General features: G+C 38.7%; 1 protein-coding gene across 2 annotated transcripts in view; it reads left to right on the forward strand.

Moving 5' to 3' along the window:
* The window catches only part of ppm1h (protein phosphatase, Mg2+/Mn2+ dependent, 1H), a 44,744-nt gene that overhangs the window by 5,450 nt on the left and 19,072 nt on the right, over nucleotides 1-20,222 (forward strand). Inside the window, exons 2-5 of one of the 2 annotated variants that reach the window (XM_031282772.2) lie at nucleotides 8,333-8,498; nucleotides 9,358-9,405; nucleotides 10,547-10,573; nucleotides 10,980-11,336. In XM_031282772.2, the coding sequence (XP_031138632.1) occupies nucleotides 8,333-8,498; nucleotides 9,358-9,405; nucleotides 10,547-10,573; nucleotides 10,980-11,336 (598 nt within the window). The remainder of the gene's footprint in view (nucleotides 1-8,332; nucleotides 8,499-9,357; nucleotides 9,406-10,546; nucleotides 10,574-10,979; nucleotides 11,337-20,222) is intronic. The other variant, XM_031282773.2, reaches the window with a different exon arrangement.

Genomic DNA, 20,222 nt, shown 5'->3' on the forward strand with positions numbered 1-20,222 from the left:
GTGGCATTGAGAGGGTGAAGAATAAGATGTGACAAAGCTTTCCCATTCACTCATTCACTCTTTTACTCCACTGACCCAGTACCAATATAATCAGCAGCAGTCTGATCAATACTCAATAATTAATATGCGTGTCTAAACACAAGCACCCCCACTGCACACTGTATGTTTTGTCTGCAGGTCAGCAGACATTCATGTGTGAGAGGCTGTAATTTTCCATACTCTGCATTACTATCTAAGTTAAAGGAACAGAGATAAGAAAGTGGCAGCTCCAGGGTGTTTAAAAGTGTGAAGCGTGTTTTTGAACTAACTTGCATGTTCAGCAACTCCAACATCTCCAAAATAAAGAAGTGTGAAAACATGTCAGCACCACAAAAATGCCATACATATGTATGTGGTCCTTCCACTTTTATTGTAGGTTTATCCATAATACCGTTTGGTTTTTCTTCAGTCTTTTCCTCTACTTTTCTGATATTTTCCCACTAAAGTAGCTAAATGTCACACTCAACGGTTGAGAAGAAGCACATGAGCAGCACATTTTACGTCCAAAGCTTCCAGTGCTTAATCACATGATGCAGCACGTTCTTGTGTTGTTTCTGCAACATCAACACGGCACATCGCTCTGAGGCAGAAACAACATGATGCTTTTTCAGTTCAGTACTGGGTTTCCTTTATGTAACTATGAGCAGAAAGTACAGTAGCAAGAGCAAACAACCACACAAATAAGAAATATTGGAATACAAAGATAGGCGTGTGAATGTACAACAAAAACACTAAATAATGACGATTTCCATTACCTATTAATCTGTATTATTTTTGCAAAAAAATAAATGAATTGTTTAGTCTATAAAATGGCCGTCACATATTCCCAGAGCCCAACATCTTCAAACTTTTTAAACACTCCATAGAAGATATTAAACTTACAGATATGTAAAACAGAAAAGCAGCAAATCCTCACATGTAAGAAGCTGTTACCATGCAGCACATTTTTCATTGATAAATTACTTAAACAATTAATCGCATGGCAACATTGTTGTCTGTCACTTTTCTGCCAATCAACTAATCAATTACTTGACTAGTTTTCTTTTTGAAGTAGTATGGCATTGTATTTGCTAGTCAGCTAAGTGGATCATTTATTCATTTTGGGACTTTTGCAAATGTATAATATCATAATGTCACTTAAATTACCTGGTGTGGTGTCTGATAATGCATTTTGGAGCAAAACTTCAGGTCAGGTGTTACTGAAAAGAAAAATAATCCCCAAAAGAAGGCCCACTGTAGATTACAGCTCTGACAGAGTAATTGAGGTCATGCCATTGTCTCAAATGTGAAGAAATGAAGTGAGGTAACTGACTATGACAGCCCTGTTCTCGGACATAGCTCATGCCTCGGGGTCTGGATTGCTTTTCCTCTCATATCAGAGATGGAAGGCTCGACAGCTCAACTGTTGTTAATCTTGTGATCTTCCAGGGTCAAGTGAACGTCGTCTCTGCAGTGCTTTGGTCTCAGACACGCATGATGGTGCATGACGTTTGTGGCCTCTATTCATATAAAGTTAGGGTAAGGAGTTAAAGGAACACATCACTGTATACTTACATTACTGTTGACCATTTTCCAGACATTTCATAGACTTAACCCAAACTATATGCAACACTTGAGATTTGTGGCATGAACTAAAAACCAACTGCTGCAAGAAATGTTGGATATCTATCTATGTTTGGCATGCTCTGGAAAATAGTTTTCAAAGTAATTTATAATTAAATAAAATATTTATGACTTAATAAGCAACAGTCACTCTAAATATAAAACAAAACTGAATTATAATATACATGATTACAGTTTTTTCCGATTGCTATGACAATTTTTTCAATACTTTTAACAACTTTCCTAAACTCTTAACACAGCACAACATCCGTCTGTGTAGGCTATACATTTAACACATTTCTTGTTGCTTTGACACAAAATGCATACAGTTAACACAAATTTAACCAATTAAAAAAACAATTTTTAAATGCTTTCACACTGTATGTCAGAACAGATAACATCATGTTCTAAACCTAACGTATAGGCTACATTGAAAGTGAACAGCTGTTAACAATAAACACAAATATACCCCCTCCATTTTATTCCATTGCTACTGAGAAACAGCTGATTGAACCTATGCAAATAGATCCATCACAGCTGATTGACATCTAGGAAACACACTCAGGTGTTGAGGTTCTTTCAATCGCATGATCATATGTTACTGTAGTAGTACATACAGTAAAAGAGGTCCTATTTGGGCTGATTTTGTGTGGAAAAGGAACAATAAAGATGAACACAAAGAAAGTAAGAAAAATTGCTGCACGAGTGAGAGGAAGACGAGGACAATTCTGTCTGTCAGTCTGTTTTTTTCATACAGTAAACCGTACATTCTATAAACTACTCTGAGATGGGTCATTCATTTTTTGTATTGAATTTCTGCAGCAAAAGAAACCAAATGCATGCATTTACTAAACCCAACAAAACAAAAATGTAGAGAGGCTTCAAGAGAAACTGCAGTGTAAAACACAATCTAGGATCAATACAATATACTATTGTCTATTGTATAAGGGCAGACCTGACACATAAAATAATGCAGTTTCTGTAATTCCATCTGATGTTAGTGTTTTGTATGACATTGTGCTACGATTGACTAAATGTTCCTGTTGGAAGAGAACATGTGTTAGTGTTTTGGAAGACAAAGTGTAATGTGTTAGTGAATTATTGTATTTTGAAAATTAGTGTTTGAGTTTAGTTTTCAATGTGTGATTTTGAGCATGAAATTAACTGTTTTGTCAGTTGTGTGTTGTAGGTGTGTTGGTGCGTTAAGAGTTTAGGAAAGTTGTTAAAAGTATTGAAAAAATTGTCATAGCGATTGGAAAAAACTGTAATGTTGGCGTATCCAAGTCAAATTAAGCAAACATCACAACAACCTGAGTATGAAAGTTCATTCTTGGCCCTCGGAAATAGTAGTTTGACAAAACAAGTTTTGAAAAAAATCTTGAGTCAGGGTCTACTTGCTATGTTTTTCTGGGTCTTTCCACCAAATCTCATGGTCATCATCGGTGGATGGATTTGCACAGTTGGTCTGGAGAATTCATACAGGTTACATACTTGGGTCACATCATGACAACGCTTGATGAAGACCGTGAGATGCGATTAAAAGCCACCGAAAAAGACTTAGCCACGCCCAATTCATGATGCAATTTGCGACTACTACAACTTCTGTTGTGCAAATAAAAAAACACCAGTTGTCTATCTGGTTCTTTACATCACTACGTCACTTTGCTTTCTGAAAAAAAAAAAAAAAACTGAAAGAAAAGCTAACTTGAAGCTGAATTCACAGACTATTTTCACAGCAGACATTTTGACTTGTCATAGCAGGAAAAGCAGAGGTGGAACCAATAACACTAAGAATGTGTCCCTTCTAGTAATTACTGAAGTGCAGAAATTAATGATGTTATTGGTAACACCTGTGTTTGACCGGTCAAAATGACGTTCAGTTAAAAATTATGTGTGTGCACATGTGACATCTGCAATTTCCTGAGCCTTTACTGCATTTATATTTTCTCTATCAGTGATTTGTGAAGTGCTGATGTAGGGCTGTCTGATTTCTCAGAACTTTATGCACTTTATTTGCTAATGCACTTTACTAATGGACTAACATGATCATACTGCATTCTGTGTTTTATGTCTTTTTTAAGCACTGCTATAAAGAAAAAGCACTTTTAATGATTGCACTACTGGTTAGATGTTCAACTGCATTTCGTTGTACTGGTTGTCCTTACTTGTGCATTGACAATAATGTTAAATCTAATCTAAAAGTACTCGTTTTACCACTGACAGGCTCAGATTAATATTCCAAGTGTCTGACAACATTATGGAAAGGATTTTTAAGGAGGTCAATCTTTCTGTTAAAGAGTATGATCCTTTTTTTAAACATAAAAACATCCGCGAAATCGCGTTGGCTAGACCCCCCAGACTCCATGTAAATAAACAGTTATTTTAGCATAGTAAAATACACTTAATTTAAAGTCAACAGAAACAAAATAAAACTATGAAAAGCCGTTTTGGGTCGTCTTTCCACTTTTCCAACCATCACAATTCTAGTTTTGGTTGAAATAAACACATAGTTTACCGATTTTACATGTGAAAATATGTTGGCTCTATACACGCTAAAAGGATTGCTTTTTTAAATGGAGTCTGGTGGGTTTAGCGCTAGCAACTTCAGAGCTGTTTCTGGTTAAACAGAAAGGTCTTAAAGAGGTTTTTAAAGGTCTATCTCTGAAGGTATCCTTTTCATAATGTTGTCAGACACTTAGAATATTAATCTGAGCCTGTCAGTGGCAAAACAAGCACTTTTGTGAAGGTAAATACAAGCTGGACAATTGCCTTATTAACTTACATTGTAGCTTGTTTCACGCTGCAGCGATCTCGCTTACAGTTTTTCTCAGTTGCTAAAACACTAAAACCCATTGGCTGAACAAAGTTTTCAGTTGCCTGAACCAAGGGGGTAAGCGTCTGTCAACAATCCATAGCTCCTATGTCGCCATTTTGATGCTAACAAGCACTCACCCGCTGTTAGCATTCCATTGACTGCCATTCATTTTGAGGTCACTTTGACAGTGAATAACTTTACATCTGAAGCGTTTAAATACTTTATTTGTCCATTGTTTATTTCTTAAGAAACACGACAATGTGTAAAAGGCTCCATTACCTTGTACCTCACGTTATGGCTCCGTAGCAGACGTTTTTGTAAAAATAGGCTAACGATTGTGTCATAACCAAGCGACTTACTGTCGCATAGTAGAGGAATTACTGTATAGTACGGAGAAGCTCGCAGGCAGTTTCGACTTACATTAGCTGTTTAAGTTTAATTACTAATGTTAACTAGCATTTTAGTTAGCAATAATTAGCCTGTGGCCATGTTATCTCCTTACATATACCTACGCTCTCCGTCTCTGCAAGATTGGGAATTTTGAGATTGAGATTTCTCTTGGCACAGCTACCAGAAGACTTACAACTTTCAGACAGGTTGCTCACATCATATTTACGTCGTGTCTCTCAGTTGGAGGCTGCGCAGTAACGCTCAGCCATCACCGGAAAAGTGCTTCTAATATCCTTCACTGGTCTCCGTCCAGAGCAACGGGATCTGTTGGTCCAGTTTATATACTGTCTATGGCCTGAACTCATTTAGCTAATTGTGCAGTCTGTTGTCAATACCTTAAACCATTTCACATGGTAAAACACCATTTGCAGATCTCACTTAGACTTTTCAGCAAAACTCTAAACACATTCTCATTCTCAAAACACATTCTGCACTCTAATGCACATGTCATCCATACTGGTAAACACAAGTGGCAACAATCAAATACAAATAGAGAACACATGTCATTGATTGAACACAACCACTCAAAATTGATTTCACTTGTTTCAAATGATGTGACACAACCAATATAAGCCAGTTCCGAGAGCAAACAGGTTGTTGAAGGTGGGAAGGAGAAAGTCTGAGAATGGATAGAAGAAACGATGTGAGAGGACGAGGACGAGTGCGTATGCGAGGTGTCAGGGCTGGATACGGCACACAAGAGGCTTCTTCCCCCGTTGCCTCAGAAGGGACAATATTGCTTGTGATGTCGACGAAGTGCTCTGGCCTGACCCAGCCCAAAGACAAGAAGAAGCACATTGATCACATGTTTACTCCTTTGATTTTTGTCCCTTTTAGTATTGTATACTGTAGTACAGTGCATTGTAGGATGTATATTGTACAATGAACAAATTGTATGGCCCTGAACATTGTGCTTTCCATTTGTTAACAGTACTGACTGCTCAATAGATTTTGAGTGGTTGCAGGTTCATATCAACAAAGAACAATAATTACAGTATCACAGAGACAAAGGACAAGTTTGTGAGATGCAGGGTAGAGTACTGTAAAAATAGGGGTACAAGGAGGAGGAAGAACAAAAAAAATTGCAAAGCAGAGTAGTAATTTCTGATCAATTTTGAGCTACTATGATAGAACATGTTTTCGTTCATCTAAAGACAATGACGGAAAAATATGAAATTTGTTTTGAGATTAAAAATGTGTTTTCTATTTTTTGGTGTATTGTTTACTGACTGCTTGATAGTGTATATCTTTTTGATCACTTTGTTTATGTTATATTTGAGAGCGGTGTTTGATTTTGAACACAGGTAAAAGGCGAAAGTCCGAGGTTTTGTAAATAGTGCTTGAAGATGAGGTTTTGTGTTTGTTTTCAGAAAATGGCGCAACGTTTCAGAAATTGTGTTTTAGCATTTGAGAAAAACTGTAATACTGGACCAATATCAAAGAGTGTTGTTCCCATCAGTCACTTAGACACAAAAACATAGGAAAATAGGGTCCAGGTTGAAAAAAAACAGTAGTTACCCTTTAAGTGTTTTCTTTAAACCTGTTTTATTGACAGACTACAGAGTGTGCTATTATTAGTTTTTAGGACAGGAAAGTGGTGCGTATCCTATAGACTCTAATTAGAATCAATATTTCTGAGTGAAGGTCTGCCCAGTTAATATCCTGTCAGTTTTATAACCAACAGTGTTTTCTTAGCTGGAGAGAGAGGATTTGTGCTGTGCATGTTGATCCCCATGACCAATTAGGATTATTTATACAGGATCCTCCATAGGGAGGTAATCATGACTCCCTCTCATATCAACATGTTGCCATATAATGTCTAATTTATTTGATATGATTCTCACTTGAGACAATGCTTAGAGAAATAGAGACATACTACCAGTCTCTACGTCTTTAAGCATACAGTCACTAAAAAAAAGTGTTATTGTGGAGTAAAAAGTGACAGAATTCCAGAAACACGCACGCTTTCCAAAAGAACATATTTATATTTCACATTTTGTTCCTGCGTTCCCTATTTAACCTCTTGAGCTCTAATTTCCTATACTAGCAATAGGGTCACTGTAGACTTAACATCTCCTACGGTGTGGCTAAATTGAGAATGCCTTGAGTATTGTTAAGCAGCGTGTGCTTGTCCACGACGACAGCAGCTCGCAGCAGCGCACCATCTGCCAGGTGTTGTATAATGCAGTATTTATGTGGATTTCTGGCCTCTCTCCTACATGTGTGGCTCTCAAACTTAAGTGTATTTAAAGAGTGTGCATTTGCTGACTTTATCTCGCATTGTCTGACTTTGTTTATTGCACACAAAAAAAACTGCTGTCATGAAGGGAAACTCTTACGCAGAAATTGAGTTTGGAATGGTTCTATAGTCCTAAGAACTGTTGGGGATTAAAGATCACACCTTGAAATGGTAAGGAGGACATTGAAGCCCTTAAATTACCTGTAGCAGTGTATCATCTTTCAATGAAATTATATCTAGTAGTGATAAATGCAGTGAGGCACAATCACCTTTTGGAAAGTTTAGGCTAATCCAAGACATAGCTGTTACCAAACTGTTTTTGTTTCTGATAGAAGGGAGTGCTTGAAATGATGTGAGTAGAGATGACAACTGGTCCATGAAATAGTTTTTTCTCTCTCTCTCTCTCTCTCTCTCTCTCTCTCTCTCTCTCTCTCTCTCTCAATTCAATTTGCTTTATTGTCATGAACAAAGAAAACATGTTGCCAAAGCAGTTTAAAGAAAATTCATATACATATCACATATAAAATACATAGGTGTCACATACTGTAGATTCTATACTGTACTGATCACTATACAACACACTATATTAGAATTACATTACACAATATAATAAGTTACAGTTTTGTACAATATAATATAATTATTATACAATACTAAACCAATCTGTAATTTTGGGATCCTATGGTGGTATCTGTGGTTGTGAGTCCCTCAGGCTGTGGTAGCCGGATACATATTTAGAAGCCAGTGGAGCTTCTGTCCCTTCTCCTAGGAGAACCTGCAGCTTCTTTTCTGGGGTGAACATTGGGAAGTTTGCTATTTTTCCAAAGTGTAAATCTCGTACTGAAGAGAACTTTTCACAATGGAAAAGGCAGTGCATCTCTGTTTCTACCTCCCTGTTGAGCAATGAGCACAGATACGCTCCTCTCTCTCTCTCTCTTTCTCTTTTTTCTCTCTCTCTCTCTCTCTCTCTCTCTCTCTCTCTCTCTCTCTCTCTCTCTCTCTATTATTGAAACGTATACCTATATTTATATCACCTATAGTACACAAATAATGCCTGCCTGTTGCACTACTATTAATTAATTTAAATCGTTATTAGTATCTCTTTATCTCTTATCTTAGGTGTTCTGTTAAACTGAAGTATGGCTTCAAATCTCTGTTTTGTGTCCTGTTATCCCCTCTCCGTCTAGGGTAATCAATGCAGGAAAGAGCACATTAAATGAGGACCAGGCCTGCTGTGAGGTGCTGGTGGTCAAAAGGAGACCTGCAGGAAGCTCCACGCCCAACCGGACCCCGATGGTCCGCAGGAGATCTTCCCTGCCCAGTGGAGAGAGTTTGGGCCTCCGGGAGTGCTCAGTGAGTCAAACTAATGGGTCTGGTTGCGTCAGGAAATATCCACCTTTTCCACCATCTCCAACTTGAATGACATTTTGCAGACACATTTTTATGACCACAGGAAGTGACAAGATAAAACTTAAGAACAAAATACAAACTGTAGTGAGATTGATTGCCTCCTTTGTCCATTTGTTACCCTTAGACATTATCACACACACTTAAAATCAAATGCTGTTTTTGTAATGTAAGCTTCTACATTTTAGCATTTATTCACTGATGAAATCCAGCTAATGGTCAGAGTGGATGTAGTCCTTGAATGCCCCTGGGGTCCTGCAGTTGGGACCCAGTGTCCCTTCATCCCGTTCCATCAGCAGTTTATTGGGGCGTACAGCACAGTGTCCTTTACACACCGCAGCCTCGGCCTACAGCAGCTCTCGACAGCCTCTAATACGGGCAGGCAAATGCGAGTACATTTCTCTCACAGCAACACACAAACAGGCTTTAAAGTTAGCAAATGTCCTTCTTTAAGTACAGTATGTTGTGTACAAAGGAAAATAAAGTAAGGAAAACTATATCATTATGAAATAAAAACTCACAGCTGTTTGCCTTTGTAGGGAAATGTGTACTACATTGACACTATGATGTACTATTGATATACTTATTCATTTACTGACAATGGTGGCTCTGTCCCTTTTTTACTACAAAGCTGTGTTTCACTTTGTCTTTCTGATTTGACATGCACTCTGTGATGTCTGTATTTCCTCACTGTTCTTCCATCTCTAACCGTTCATATAAAGCACTTTGTCATTTAATTTTTAAAGGCAATAGATATCTATATAACATACTTATTACTAATACTTATGCTATAATTTCCCCTCAGCACACCAGCACTTTACTCAGGCCCACCCAGAGCCTACAGGAAACTCGTGCAAGTACCTCATAACTCACTGCGGCAGTGATACTAGACCAATAAGAGTACTAGTGTAGAGCCTTTCTAGTGCTTTTTCTTTGTTAATAGGCTCATTTCTTAGAATCTGCATGCACTATATTTAGACAATCAGAGCTTTAGTGTATGCAGAAATACTGTATGTGCTAGCAATGATCAACACTCAGTGACCAGAAAAATGCAGTATAACCCCTGCCCCATGCCTGCAGAATAAGTCTGCCCTCTCTTTTTCACTTTACATACTTTATTGTCCCGGCATGATGAGATGTGTGCAATAGCAACTCCATGTCCATACTTTCATTATATATGGCTGAATTACTTTGAATGGAGTTAAATGTGTATCTTAACAGACTGGAAAAAGTATGGCCATTGACTCCAGGAGGGCGGCAGATCATAGAGTTGCTGCACTTTTTTAAGGCGGCAAACTCAAAGGTGTGCAATGAATGAACCAGATCACAAGACACTTTTTCTAAACATTATATGGGAGGTGGCACTTTGTAGATGAACACAGAAGACAGTATCCAGCTTTGGAATATACAGTGCATCATGTGGGTCTATTAAAACCTGCATATTTGAGGCATTGATCCCAGAGCATAAATTAACATCATAGCAAACCCGGTTGGGAAAACCCAGAATGAAGGGGGCTTTTAGATCAGAAGAAGTGATTGAATGAGGGCCTGAAAGCATTCCCATTTAACACCTACAGCATGGGATACATTTAAAAGAAGTTTGATTGGCGCTTTAAACTTTGGGCAATTTGTGAAGCACTGATGTCCGCATGAGTCAGCTTTAACACCTGGCCGTGCAACTTTCTGTTTGAGTCTCTGTAGCAACTGTACTCAGAGCTAAAGTCAGTCCAGTGTGGTATCTATTCTTCTGGTCACTGGGACAGTATATAGCTCCCAACCCTTTTGGCTTGTGACCCTTTACACAACTGAACATCTTCTTGTTACCCCACCACAGGTTGCATATTAAATGTCAGTTGCAAGAGGTTCCACCAGTGTTGTTCCCCTCCCTTTAGAGGCCTAAAGGAGTATACTATCCAGTATTTTACAATAAGCAAAGATAAGAGAAAAGTCACTTTCCTTATTTCCTTTTTCTTATTCCCCCCTGAAATTTACAGTATCTTGAGATTGGTGGGTCATTCCAGGTAAGGAACCACAGCAGATACATCATCTGACTGCAAGGAGAAGGAAGTTTTGAATAACCCCACATTCACACTTTTATAACGTTGGATAAAAAGTCATTCATTCATTTTGACATAATAAAAAATACAAACCAAACTCTTGGAGTTATCAGAAACTGAATGCAGCTGTTGTCCAAGCATCCATTTAGATATGCTTATTCAATCTTAAAATATTTGATTGGCTGTTATCAACTTCTGACTGAGAAACTGTTAAAGACACGTCATATTAATAGGGAACCATGTAATCACAGATTTTTTTATTTTCTGTGGACTGCTGATGACTATGAATATAACTCAAGCAGATACAAATATTGACCCTATGAATTAGTGTGTCATTGTCTGGTGTGTGTTTGACTCTATCTGTATCTAGGACAGCTCTGAAGACCTAACCTTCCACTACTGGGCGTTGTTTGATGGCCATGCTGGCTCTGGGGTGGCTGTAATGGCTTCCCGCCTTCTACATCACCACATCGCTATGCACCTTCAGGAGGTGATGGAGATTGTCTGCACTCCAAACCTGCTGGCCCCCACATGCCTCGGAGAGGAGCCTATCAATCACCACCTCACCTCGACATCCCAACGCGCCCTCACCAGGGCCGCCTCGCTCCGCGGCGCTGCAGGGGCTCCGGGCTCACCCAGCACCCCACCTACACGCTTCTTCACTGAGAAGAAAGTCTCACAAGAGAGCCTGGTGGTCGGAGCCATTGAGAATGCTTTCAAAGACATGGTAAGAGGCGTGTGCTTGGTATAAAGTAGAAGTCTGAAAGTGTTTAAAAGAGCGTGCTGACCTTTTTGCCAATAATGTCTTAGATAAACTCTTCAATGTGCAATGAAAATATTATACAAACCATTCAAATTACAGAACCTAGAAAACATTCATTTTATGTTTTTGTACCCAATTATGCTCCCATATCATCTTCTCATCTTCTTTATAGTTCACAGATGACTTTCATGAAAAGTGAGCTGGAAGGAAATTTTGATATTTGTTAGCACTATTTCAGCATTATATTAAAATTATGCATTGTATGATGTCTAATACATATTTTGTGGACTGTTGGAATTTGTGTTCTACCATGTAGACTTTCTCTTAATGTTCCTTGTGTGCTGCTACTTCTGTTAGGGATTTCCTATAATTCCCAGAATAACATTAGACATAGCCCTGTCAAATCGCCCAGAGTTGGTGCTTCCATCCCTGGTTGTATGTGTATTTGGAGAAAAAGGCTAGTCATGCACTTTTCTAAAAAAAAAAAAAAGGAAAAGAAAAAAACGTTTCCAGCTGCATTGCTTGAAAGCGACAAGTTGCTGGAAAAAGAAAGTCTGCTAAATGCAAGCCTACAATCAAAATACTGTAAGTGTTTTTATTGCATGCGTTTGCAATTTACATTACACCCACATCATAACAGAACTTGCACAATGATATAGACTGTTGCAACAAATTGTATACAGAATACATACAGAATTCCTCAACCCTTAAAGCTAGTAAAATGACGCAACAAACAAAATCTATATTTTGAGAATGAAAAATCTGTCCCTTGTAGGCTTAAAAAGTAGCTGAAAATAGCTGTCTGCTCCCGTCTTCACAAAGAGCTGTGGATATGGTCAGCTTGAATTATGCCAGTTACAATTTATTCTAATCGTCGGATGGGAAAATATATCAAAACACCCATAAAAAAAGCTCCCTACAATGATCCACCTCTCTGCTGCTCACTGTGTCCTCAGTATAGATTTCACCAAAAACGATGACGCCAACATTAGAGTATTAGATACTTGATTAATTTGAGGTAATAATTACAGTACTGCTGTAAGTTGACATGAACTCATCATTCTCTTTTCCAGAGAGATAAGAAGGTTTCTTACCTGCTGGCTGAACGCAATAAGGTGCATACGATTGCGGTGTGATCACACAAACTGTACAAAAACCCCAGTAACACCACAGACACATACACATGTACAAAATTAAGAAGGGCAAAAATGCCCCATGAAATCTCAGAATGCCCCTAAAAAATGTGATTTGATGGACAAAAAATTTAGAAAATATATTTTACCAATTTAGGGCATGTTCCTTTTCCAAATTCATACTGTGTGACTGTTCCTCTCAAACTGAAAGCACATGGTGCCAGTCAGTCAGCCAGCCAGCCAATAGCCTCAGAGCCAGGAGAAGTGATGCACTTTTTCCATCTAGCTGTTGCAGATCACACACACACACACACACACACACACACACACACACACACACACACACACACACACACACACACACACACACACACACACACACACACACACAAGCCATCTGGCCATGCTGTAAGTGGATGCTGGACACTTGCAGAGGCCAAGAGATCAAGACCAGAGCCAATCAAAACAGTGTTGGCCTGCCTGACAGGCTTTGAGGGGGAAGAGGTCAAAGGTCACTGGCCTCAGTTTCAACATCAGGGTTTTGATCAACACCCTCTGTTATGTTTGTCTTCTGATGGATTGCGAAAGAGTAATGATCTTATATGTTACATTGAGAGTCACTCTTCTTGTTCTGGAATCAAAGCGGTTTAAATTATAGTAATTCATGGTTTGCTATTTTGCTGTGTACATGTAGGCAGGATAATGCCACCAGCCCATTTAAACAAGCAAATGACTTTCATTAAGGGTTGTATACAAGAGAAGAAAAGGATTCCTCAAAAACAAATTAAACAAGTGGATCCTTTAAACATAGACCTCAATGAAACATAAGAGTTTGCACAGAAATGTACTTACAACTCAACAAAACACAGTATTAATGATGATTAGAGTTGCAATTCTGATTATTTTCATTATCAAGCGATTATTTTATCTTATTATTTTCTTGTCAGCTATAAGCAAACATTGCCCATCACAAGTTCACAGAGGCCATGGTGACGTGAGGTCTTGTTTTCTCTCACCAACAGTTTAAAACAAACCTATCAGTTTACTTTTATGGAAGACTAAGATAACAAGAAAAATATTTACATTTTAGAAACTGTTCAACACGAAAAAAGAAAGAAAAGAAAAAAAAGAACTAAAGAACTAAACGATAAATTGGAATGAATAAAATGGATAATATTTATGCTAAAATGGAAGAATATCACAAATACAGAGGCCCCCATGGGATAAAAGAAAAGTACAACAGACCAAATGTAATCTGTGATGCCCTGCTGCTGTAAACCCCAGCCGCCTGGTTTCAGAAACAGGTTATAACAGAAACTCTGAATTATCTTCCAGTAATGCTCGACCCAGATCTGCACTGCATAAATTCTTTTGAACATTTGTGTTGTGGGTTAGATTACTCAGAGAGGTTAAATAAGATCTTACAAGAGGGCAGTGCTGCTCAATCCAATTAGAAAATACAATTACTCAGTGCATCCTGGTGTTTCCATGCCTTTACCACTAGGTGGTAGTGTGCAATTACCTATTCTCACCAAGCAACATGGCCATAAAAGGGGAAATGGTGCGTTGGGGCACTTATGGCATGTGTAGGTGTAATTAATGATTGTATAAGGATCAGTGAATGAATTGAAAGGTCTATTTTGAATTTATGGTTAATGATGAGGGGATTTTTTTTTCACAGTCATGAGGATTGTGTTTTTTAACTACAGTTGCACATTGTTATGTCAAAATACTTTTTGTTAAAATAGAATGGCAGTAATCCGCAAAAATTAATTTTTTCTGAGCAGTATTCAGGATATACAGTAGATTTATAGGATATTGTAATTTTGATCTATTTTGTACACTGTTAAGTCAGTGCATATTCTGACTTTACAATACTGTAGTTTATTTTGCTGCCTCTGTTCTTCTCTCTTTTCCTTGTCAGAAACATATTTGCCCACGACTCCTAGCAATCAGCAAACATCTATGTCTCACTCTGCTTCTCGTCTCTCCTCTCACATGCTGCTGGCTCTTCACCCCCCTTTGAATATGCACTCTTTACTCTCTGTGTCCTCTCTCTCTTTCTTAAAGGGGAATTGCGCTGAAATCCACCATTTTAAAGGTTGCAGTTGATGTCGCAGCATACTTCAAACCTTGCAGCTACAAAACTTTCTAATGGCGGTCTAAAGTTGTTATTCAGGGAGCTATATATTAAAGCAAATACAATGCATTTCCAGTTCATTTCTCAGCGTTTCACTAATTGTAATTAGAGCACATAGGTGAGGAAAAATGTTTGTAACCACACAGTGCCTACTTTTCTCCACAGCTGTCATTTATTTTTATTTCAGTAATCATTTTTTAATTGAATGCAATACGATTCTCATGGTACACATTTTCGTTTGGAACAAAAGCCCATCACCTCTACTTTTGCTGAGTAACTACCCAAAAGTCGAGTTTGGCATAGTCGTCCCCACACCCCCCCCCCCGTCTTACTTTTTTAATGAAGTTCATTCTTTAAGAAAATGGGAGGTGTCAGAAAATCTTGGGAATGTTTGGTATCACTCTAAATCTTTGTCTCAGAGTTTAGAGTCTCTGTATCTTATCAGCGGGATCCGCCTTTAGTTCTCCTCTGACACGACTTACTTACTGCATTCCTGTGGAAGCGGCCGGTGTGTGTGGAGCTGTTGCTGAAACCCAATAAACACTCAGGGATGTGTAAACATAAAAAACAACATGAGACAAGGCTTATGAGCTAAACTGTTTGTGGGGCCATTACAGAAAGAGAGGAGATGAGATCACCGATCTCATATGATCCTCTTTAGTATAAAACATGCCTCTGTACCTGGTATGTGTCAGATTGAGCTATACTTGATGTTTGGCCAAGAAATAGTCATTCTCATAACCCCCCCCCCCTCCGTAGAACCACAATGTGTGGTACCACGTGTTCTTGTGTTTGAGTGAGCTTTAGAGATGCTGTTGGGCAGATTTTGTTATCTTTGGACCGAGCCAGGCTAAGCTAAGCTAAGCTAACCGGCAGCATGTGGTCATATTTACCATCAGTGTTGGGAAGGATACTTTCAAAACGTATTCCGTTACAGAATACATGCCCAAAAATGTAATTTGTAATGTATTCCGTTACATTACTCAATCTGAGTAACGTATTCTGAATACTTGGATTACTTCCACATTGAATTGCATTTTATAAGTGTAGGAATGCGGCCATCACATACAGCTTACTAAACAGGCCTATTCTAGTGTGTTCTTCTGTTCCAACTGGCTGAATGTGTACCTAAACAAGCAGATAGATTTTTGTATTTGTAGTCCCGAACTGCATACTACAAAAATCTACCGCAGTCTAAGCTACCACGAGCTAATTTTAGCTAACGTTAGCTAGCATGTCAAACGGGGCTAGTCAGTCTTTCAACAGCTCTGGGGATAGTAAATCAGCACGTAGGAGAATGTCAAGTTGCACGTCAAGGTGACCCGTAAAACTACAGCAGACGACTACCCTTGGCTAATTAAAAAAAAACTTACTTTAAGATGCTTCTTCAGGTTGGAGGTGGAGTAATTTGGACGCTAAAAGGAGGTTGGTTGCTGGCCAGCAGAGGTTGCACTGCACAGTTATATTTCGTTCTCCCTTCTCTTTCTTTAATGTGAAACGCTGTTTGTATTTCCAAGATAGAAACGCATTCCTGCCCTGGCTCTGTTGTGCCGGTTCCGGCTCCATCTCTACCTCTATCAGTGATGAGGTAGAGATTACACACAAATAGCTAATTTTTTCGTTTTCATATTGGGGCTTCTGGGAAACGCATGGAGTTGCGAGAGTGAATAAACTCGTGAAACAGAAAAGTACGTCATGTAATCCATTGATTTCAACAATGTAACTGTATTCTAAATACCAACTATTTCATTTTATTTTTTTTATTTTTTAAAGATTATTTTTTGGGGGCTTTTCCCTTTATTATAGTGACAGTGGACAGACATGAAAGGGGGAGAGAGAGATAGGGGATGACACGCAGCAAAGGGCCGCAGGTCAGATTCAAACCCGGGCCGCTGCAGGACTCAGCCAACACGGGGCGAACGCTCCCACTGGGTGAGCTAGAGGCCGCCCCACCAAGTATTTAAATTGTAACTGTAACGGAATACAGTTACTTATAAATTGTATTCTGAATACGTAACGCCGGTCATGTATTCCGTTACTCCCCAATACTGTTTACCATACAGACATGGGAGTGGTGTTTATCTTCCCGTCTAACTTTTGGCAAGAAGGCAAATAAGCATATTTCCTATAAAAATTCTTTTGATAAGTGTTGTGGGCATATTTTTGAACACTGGAAAGAGCTAGCAGTTTCCTCCTACTTCCAGTTATGCTAAGCTAAGTTAAATGCCTCCTTACTTCAGCTGTGACAGACATGAGAGTGGTATCGATCTTCTTTCGCTCAAACAGAAAGCAAATAAGCATATTTCCCAGAATGTTGAACTATTCCATTAAGTTACTGTTATTGTTAGCATGAGGTATGTTGTGGTTAAGCATTAGCCTTAAGGAAATTAAGGTAAATAACTTTAATGTTTTTAATTTATGCTAAATTTACTGTGTGTGTGTGTGTGTGTGTGTGTGTGTGTGTGTGTGTGTTTAACTATATTCGTGGGGTCCAAAAACCGGGAGTCCAGTATACTTGTGGGGTCCCGACAGCTTTGTGGGGCCAAAATGCTGGACCCCACAAGTTTAAAGGGCTGTTTGAGGGTTAAGACTTGGTTGTAGGATTAGGGATAGAATTAGGTTATGGTTAGGGTGAGGGTGAGGGTAAGGGTTGAGGTTAGGCATTTAGTTGTGATGGTTAAGGTTAGGGTAAGTGGCTAGGGAATGCATTATGTCAATGATGGGTCCCCACAAAGATAGTGCCACAATGGGGTGTGTGTGTGTGTGTTATGAATTGTGAGGAGTAGTTTAATTATCCATTCATTTTCTATAGTTATTCATATTCTCGATCCTATAGACAATGAATGTGAGAGAAGAGACTAACACACACCTTCATCACTGTCATATATTTTTACTCCCGCTCCTCCATCTCTTCTTCTCTTCTTCCCTTCTTGTTGCATTATGCCTTTGTAACGATATGACTGATGCCTATAGATTACATTTGGAGAGTTTTTGGGTCACTGCCATTAACTCTGGCCTTGGTTTGCTCCTGAAAGCACCACTCAATCTATGGAAAAGCCCATCAAGGTTGGCCAAAAAGTTTATTTGAACCCAACTGTCAATTGCACCAATTTGTGTGACTCATCCGGTGCTGAAACAGGCCTGGCACAATGTCACCTTAAAGTCTGTCGACTGCTCTGTGTGTGTGTGTGTGTGTGTGTGTGTGTGTGTGTGTGTGTGTGTGTGTGTGTGTGTGTGTGTGTGTGTGTCTGACTCTTGAAGACTAGTTTAATTATTTTTTTATATTTATTCATATTCTCTATCCCAGCTCTATCTCATGGCAATAGTATAGTTAAAAAAATGTAATGCATGAATAGGTGGGTTGTTAATGCTCTATTAAAGGCTAATCAGCTAAAAGGATTTATTTAGTTAATTACCTGTCTCACTGTCCAGCATCAGTTTTCCTTTTTTTCTGATGATTTTTCTGCCATCTCTGCTCTCTGTTATCTGTTCTCCGTTTTAAGGCCGAATAGCTTTAGACTCTAATTTATTCTGCAAATGCACTGACAGTTAACACTGCAAACAGCATGGAGAAGGGAGTTTTTGGTCCGACCTGTAGTTCATAGGTTGTACAGTAACTCAAACGCAGGTTTTTCCAGTTAAGTCAAACCTTGTCTTCTTTTTTGGCGAGTAAGCTGAAGATTGCTATGAAGATTGTGGCCTTCATGACAATATTGTCTCCAAAAGGCTCATTCTCAACCTATGAAACATTTACTCACATAAACTGTGAGTGCACCTTATTATGTCCATTTTGTAGTGCAGGGGTGGCCAACCAGTTCAGCATTAAGAGCCACAAAAAAACACGCACCATAGCAAAAAGCCACACAACACATGCACGTCCACACTACAACAGCAACAGTGACTTCCAGATCTGATGACAGTCATAATACATAGCAGTTTTCATAGTTTTGTTTTCTTACTTAGACTGACTCAGTGGGAAACCTGACAGTCTTTGTTATCCACAATCCTTTTCAGGTCTTGCTAGAACTAGGTTGTGCCACTCGAAACGACTCTTTCACGAGTTTACAGTAATATGAAGAAGTGCAGAAACCATCTCTCTCTCTCTCTCTCTCTCTCTCTCTCTCTCTCTCTCTCTCTGCCTGCTGGTTATTTAGCTCAGTTGTTAGATTCTTCCTGGCGGAAGTAGAGAGAAGAAAGGTGTAGATGTTTATGCAGACATTTTCATTATTAAAGACTTTGCCTGCAGCAAGAGCTATTGGATACAGCAAGGATAAATATGTATGGCTCGCTATGGATTCATAATTCATTCAGGGTGAAGGACACATTGTTTACCCTCCCCAACACACACACACACACACACACACACACACACACACACACACACACACACACACACACACACACACACACACACACACACACACACACACACACACACACACACACACACGTATCTATCCTCCATACTCCTTCATGCCCTCTCACTCTTGAGAAATGTGTACAGCAGCAACAGTTTTTGTTGTTGTTGTTGTTGGTTGTGTGTGTTGTGTGTGTGTTCTGTAACTGAAAAGGAAGATGGAGTGTATGGAGCTAAAAGAGTCTCAATAAAGATAAATGCACACACTACATTCACATATGCACACACAGGATTCATAAATACACACACAGGATACACAAATGCGCACAAAATTCACAAATACACACACAAAATTTAAAAAGCACAGAAGATTCACAGATGCATACAAAATTCATAAATGCACACAAAATTCAGAAATGCAAACAACATTTACAAATGCACACAAGATTCAGAAATGCACAGGACAAGATTCAGAAATGTTTTTCTGATGCACACACAAATATATCTTGATTTACAAACTGCTTGCGGTCTGTGAACTTCACTGCATTTGTGTGTGAATTTTGAGACTCCCCTGACTTGGCTCGACCAAATATATCTCGCTGCAGTCTGCGGGAAGGCAGGGCTTGACATCAAGCCCCGCCCACATCCAAGTCAGCCATTTTTTTTGCTTACGTCATTCCCCATACGCTCGAACGGACCAAGACAGCCTGGTAGAATTTTTTTTACTATGAAGAAAATTATTTGGATAAATGCCATGTTTTTTATTTTTAATCTTTTAATTTTATTTGAAAATTTTATATCTATAAATGTAAATGATCTGAAAGAAAACCAAATAGGCTAGTCACCAATTTAAAAAATGACATGAAATTATATTTTAAAACTTAAAAAGGACTTAAAAGGACTGACAAATAAGAAAGCCATCCGGACTCTGAACATTTACAATGCCTTACAACCTCTTTAATGTAAATTTAATGCGCCCCTTTTTCGTGTATGTATGTATGCATTTAATGTTTTCAATGTGTTTATGGATCTGTACTTGAATAATAAAGGTTTTTGAAGACAAAAAAAAAAAAAAGACAGCCTGGTAGCGAAGCTGATATAGCCTCTTGATTCACATTAGATAGAAACTGATGATGTAGGCTAAATACAAAAGATATTTCATGCAACAGTGAGGTTTTCATGTAGTTACTACTGATTTCTGATTTTGAAATGATATCCAA

The sequence above is a fragment of the Sander lucioperca genome, chromosome 7 (genome assembly GCF_008315115.2).
Source record: "Sander lucioperca isolate FBNREF2018 chromosome 7, SLUC_FBN_1.2, whole genome shotgun sequence".
NCBI lineage: Eukaryota > Metazoa > Chordata > Actinopteri > Perciformes > Percidae > Sander > Sander lucioperca.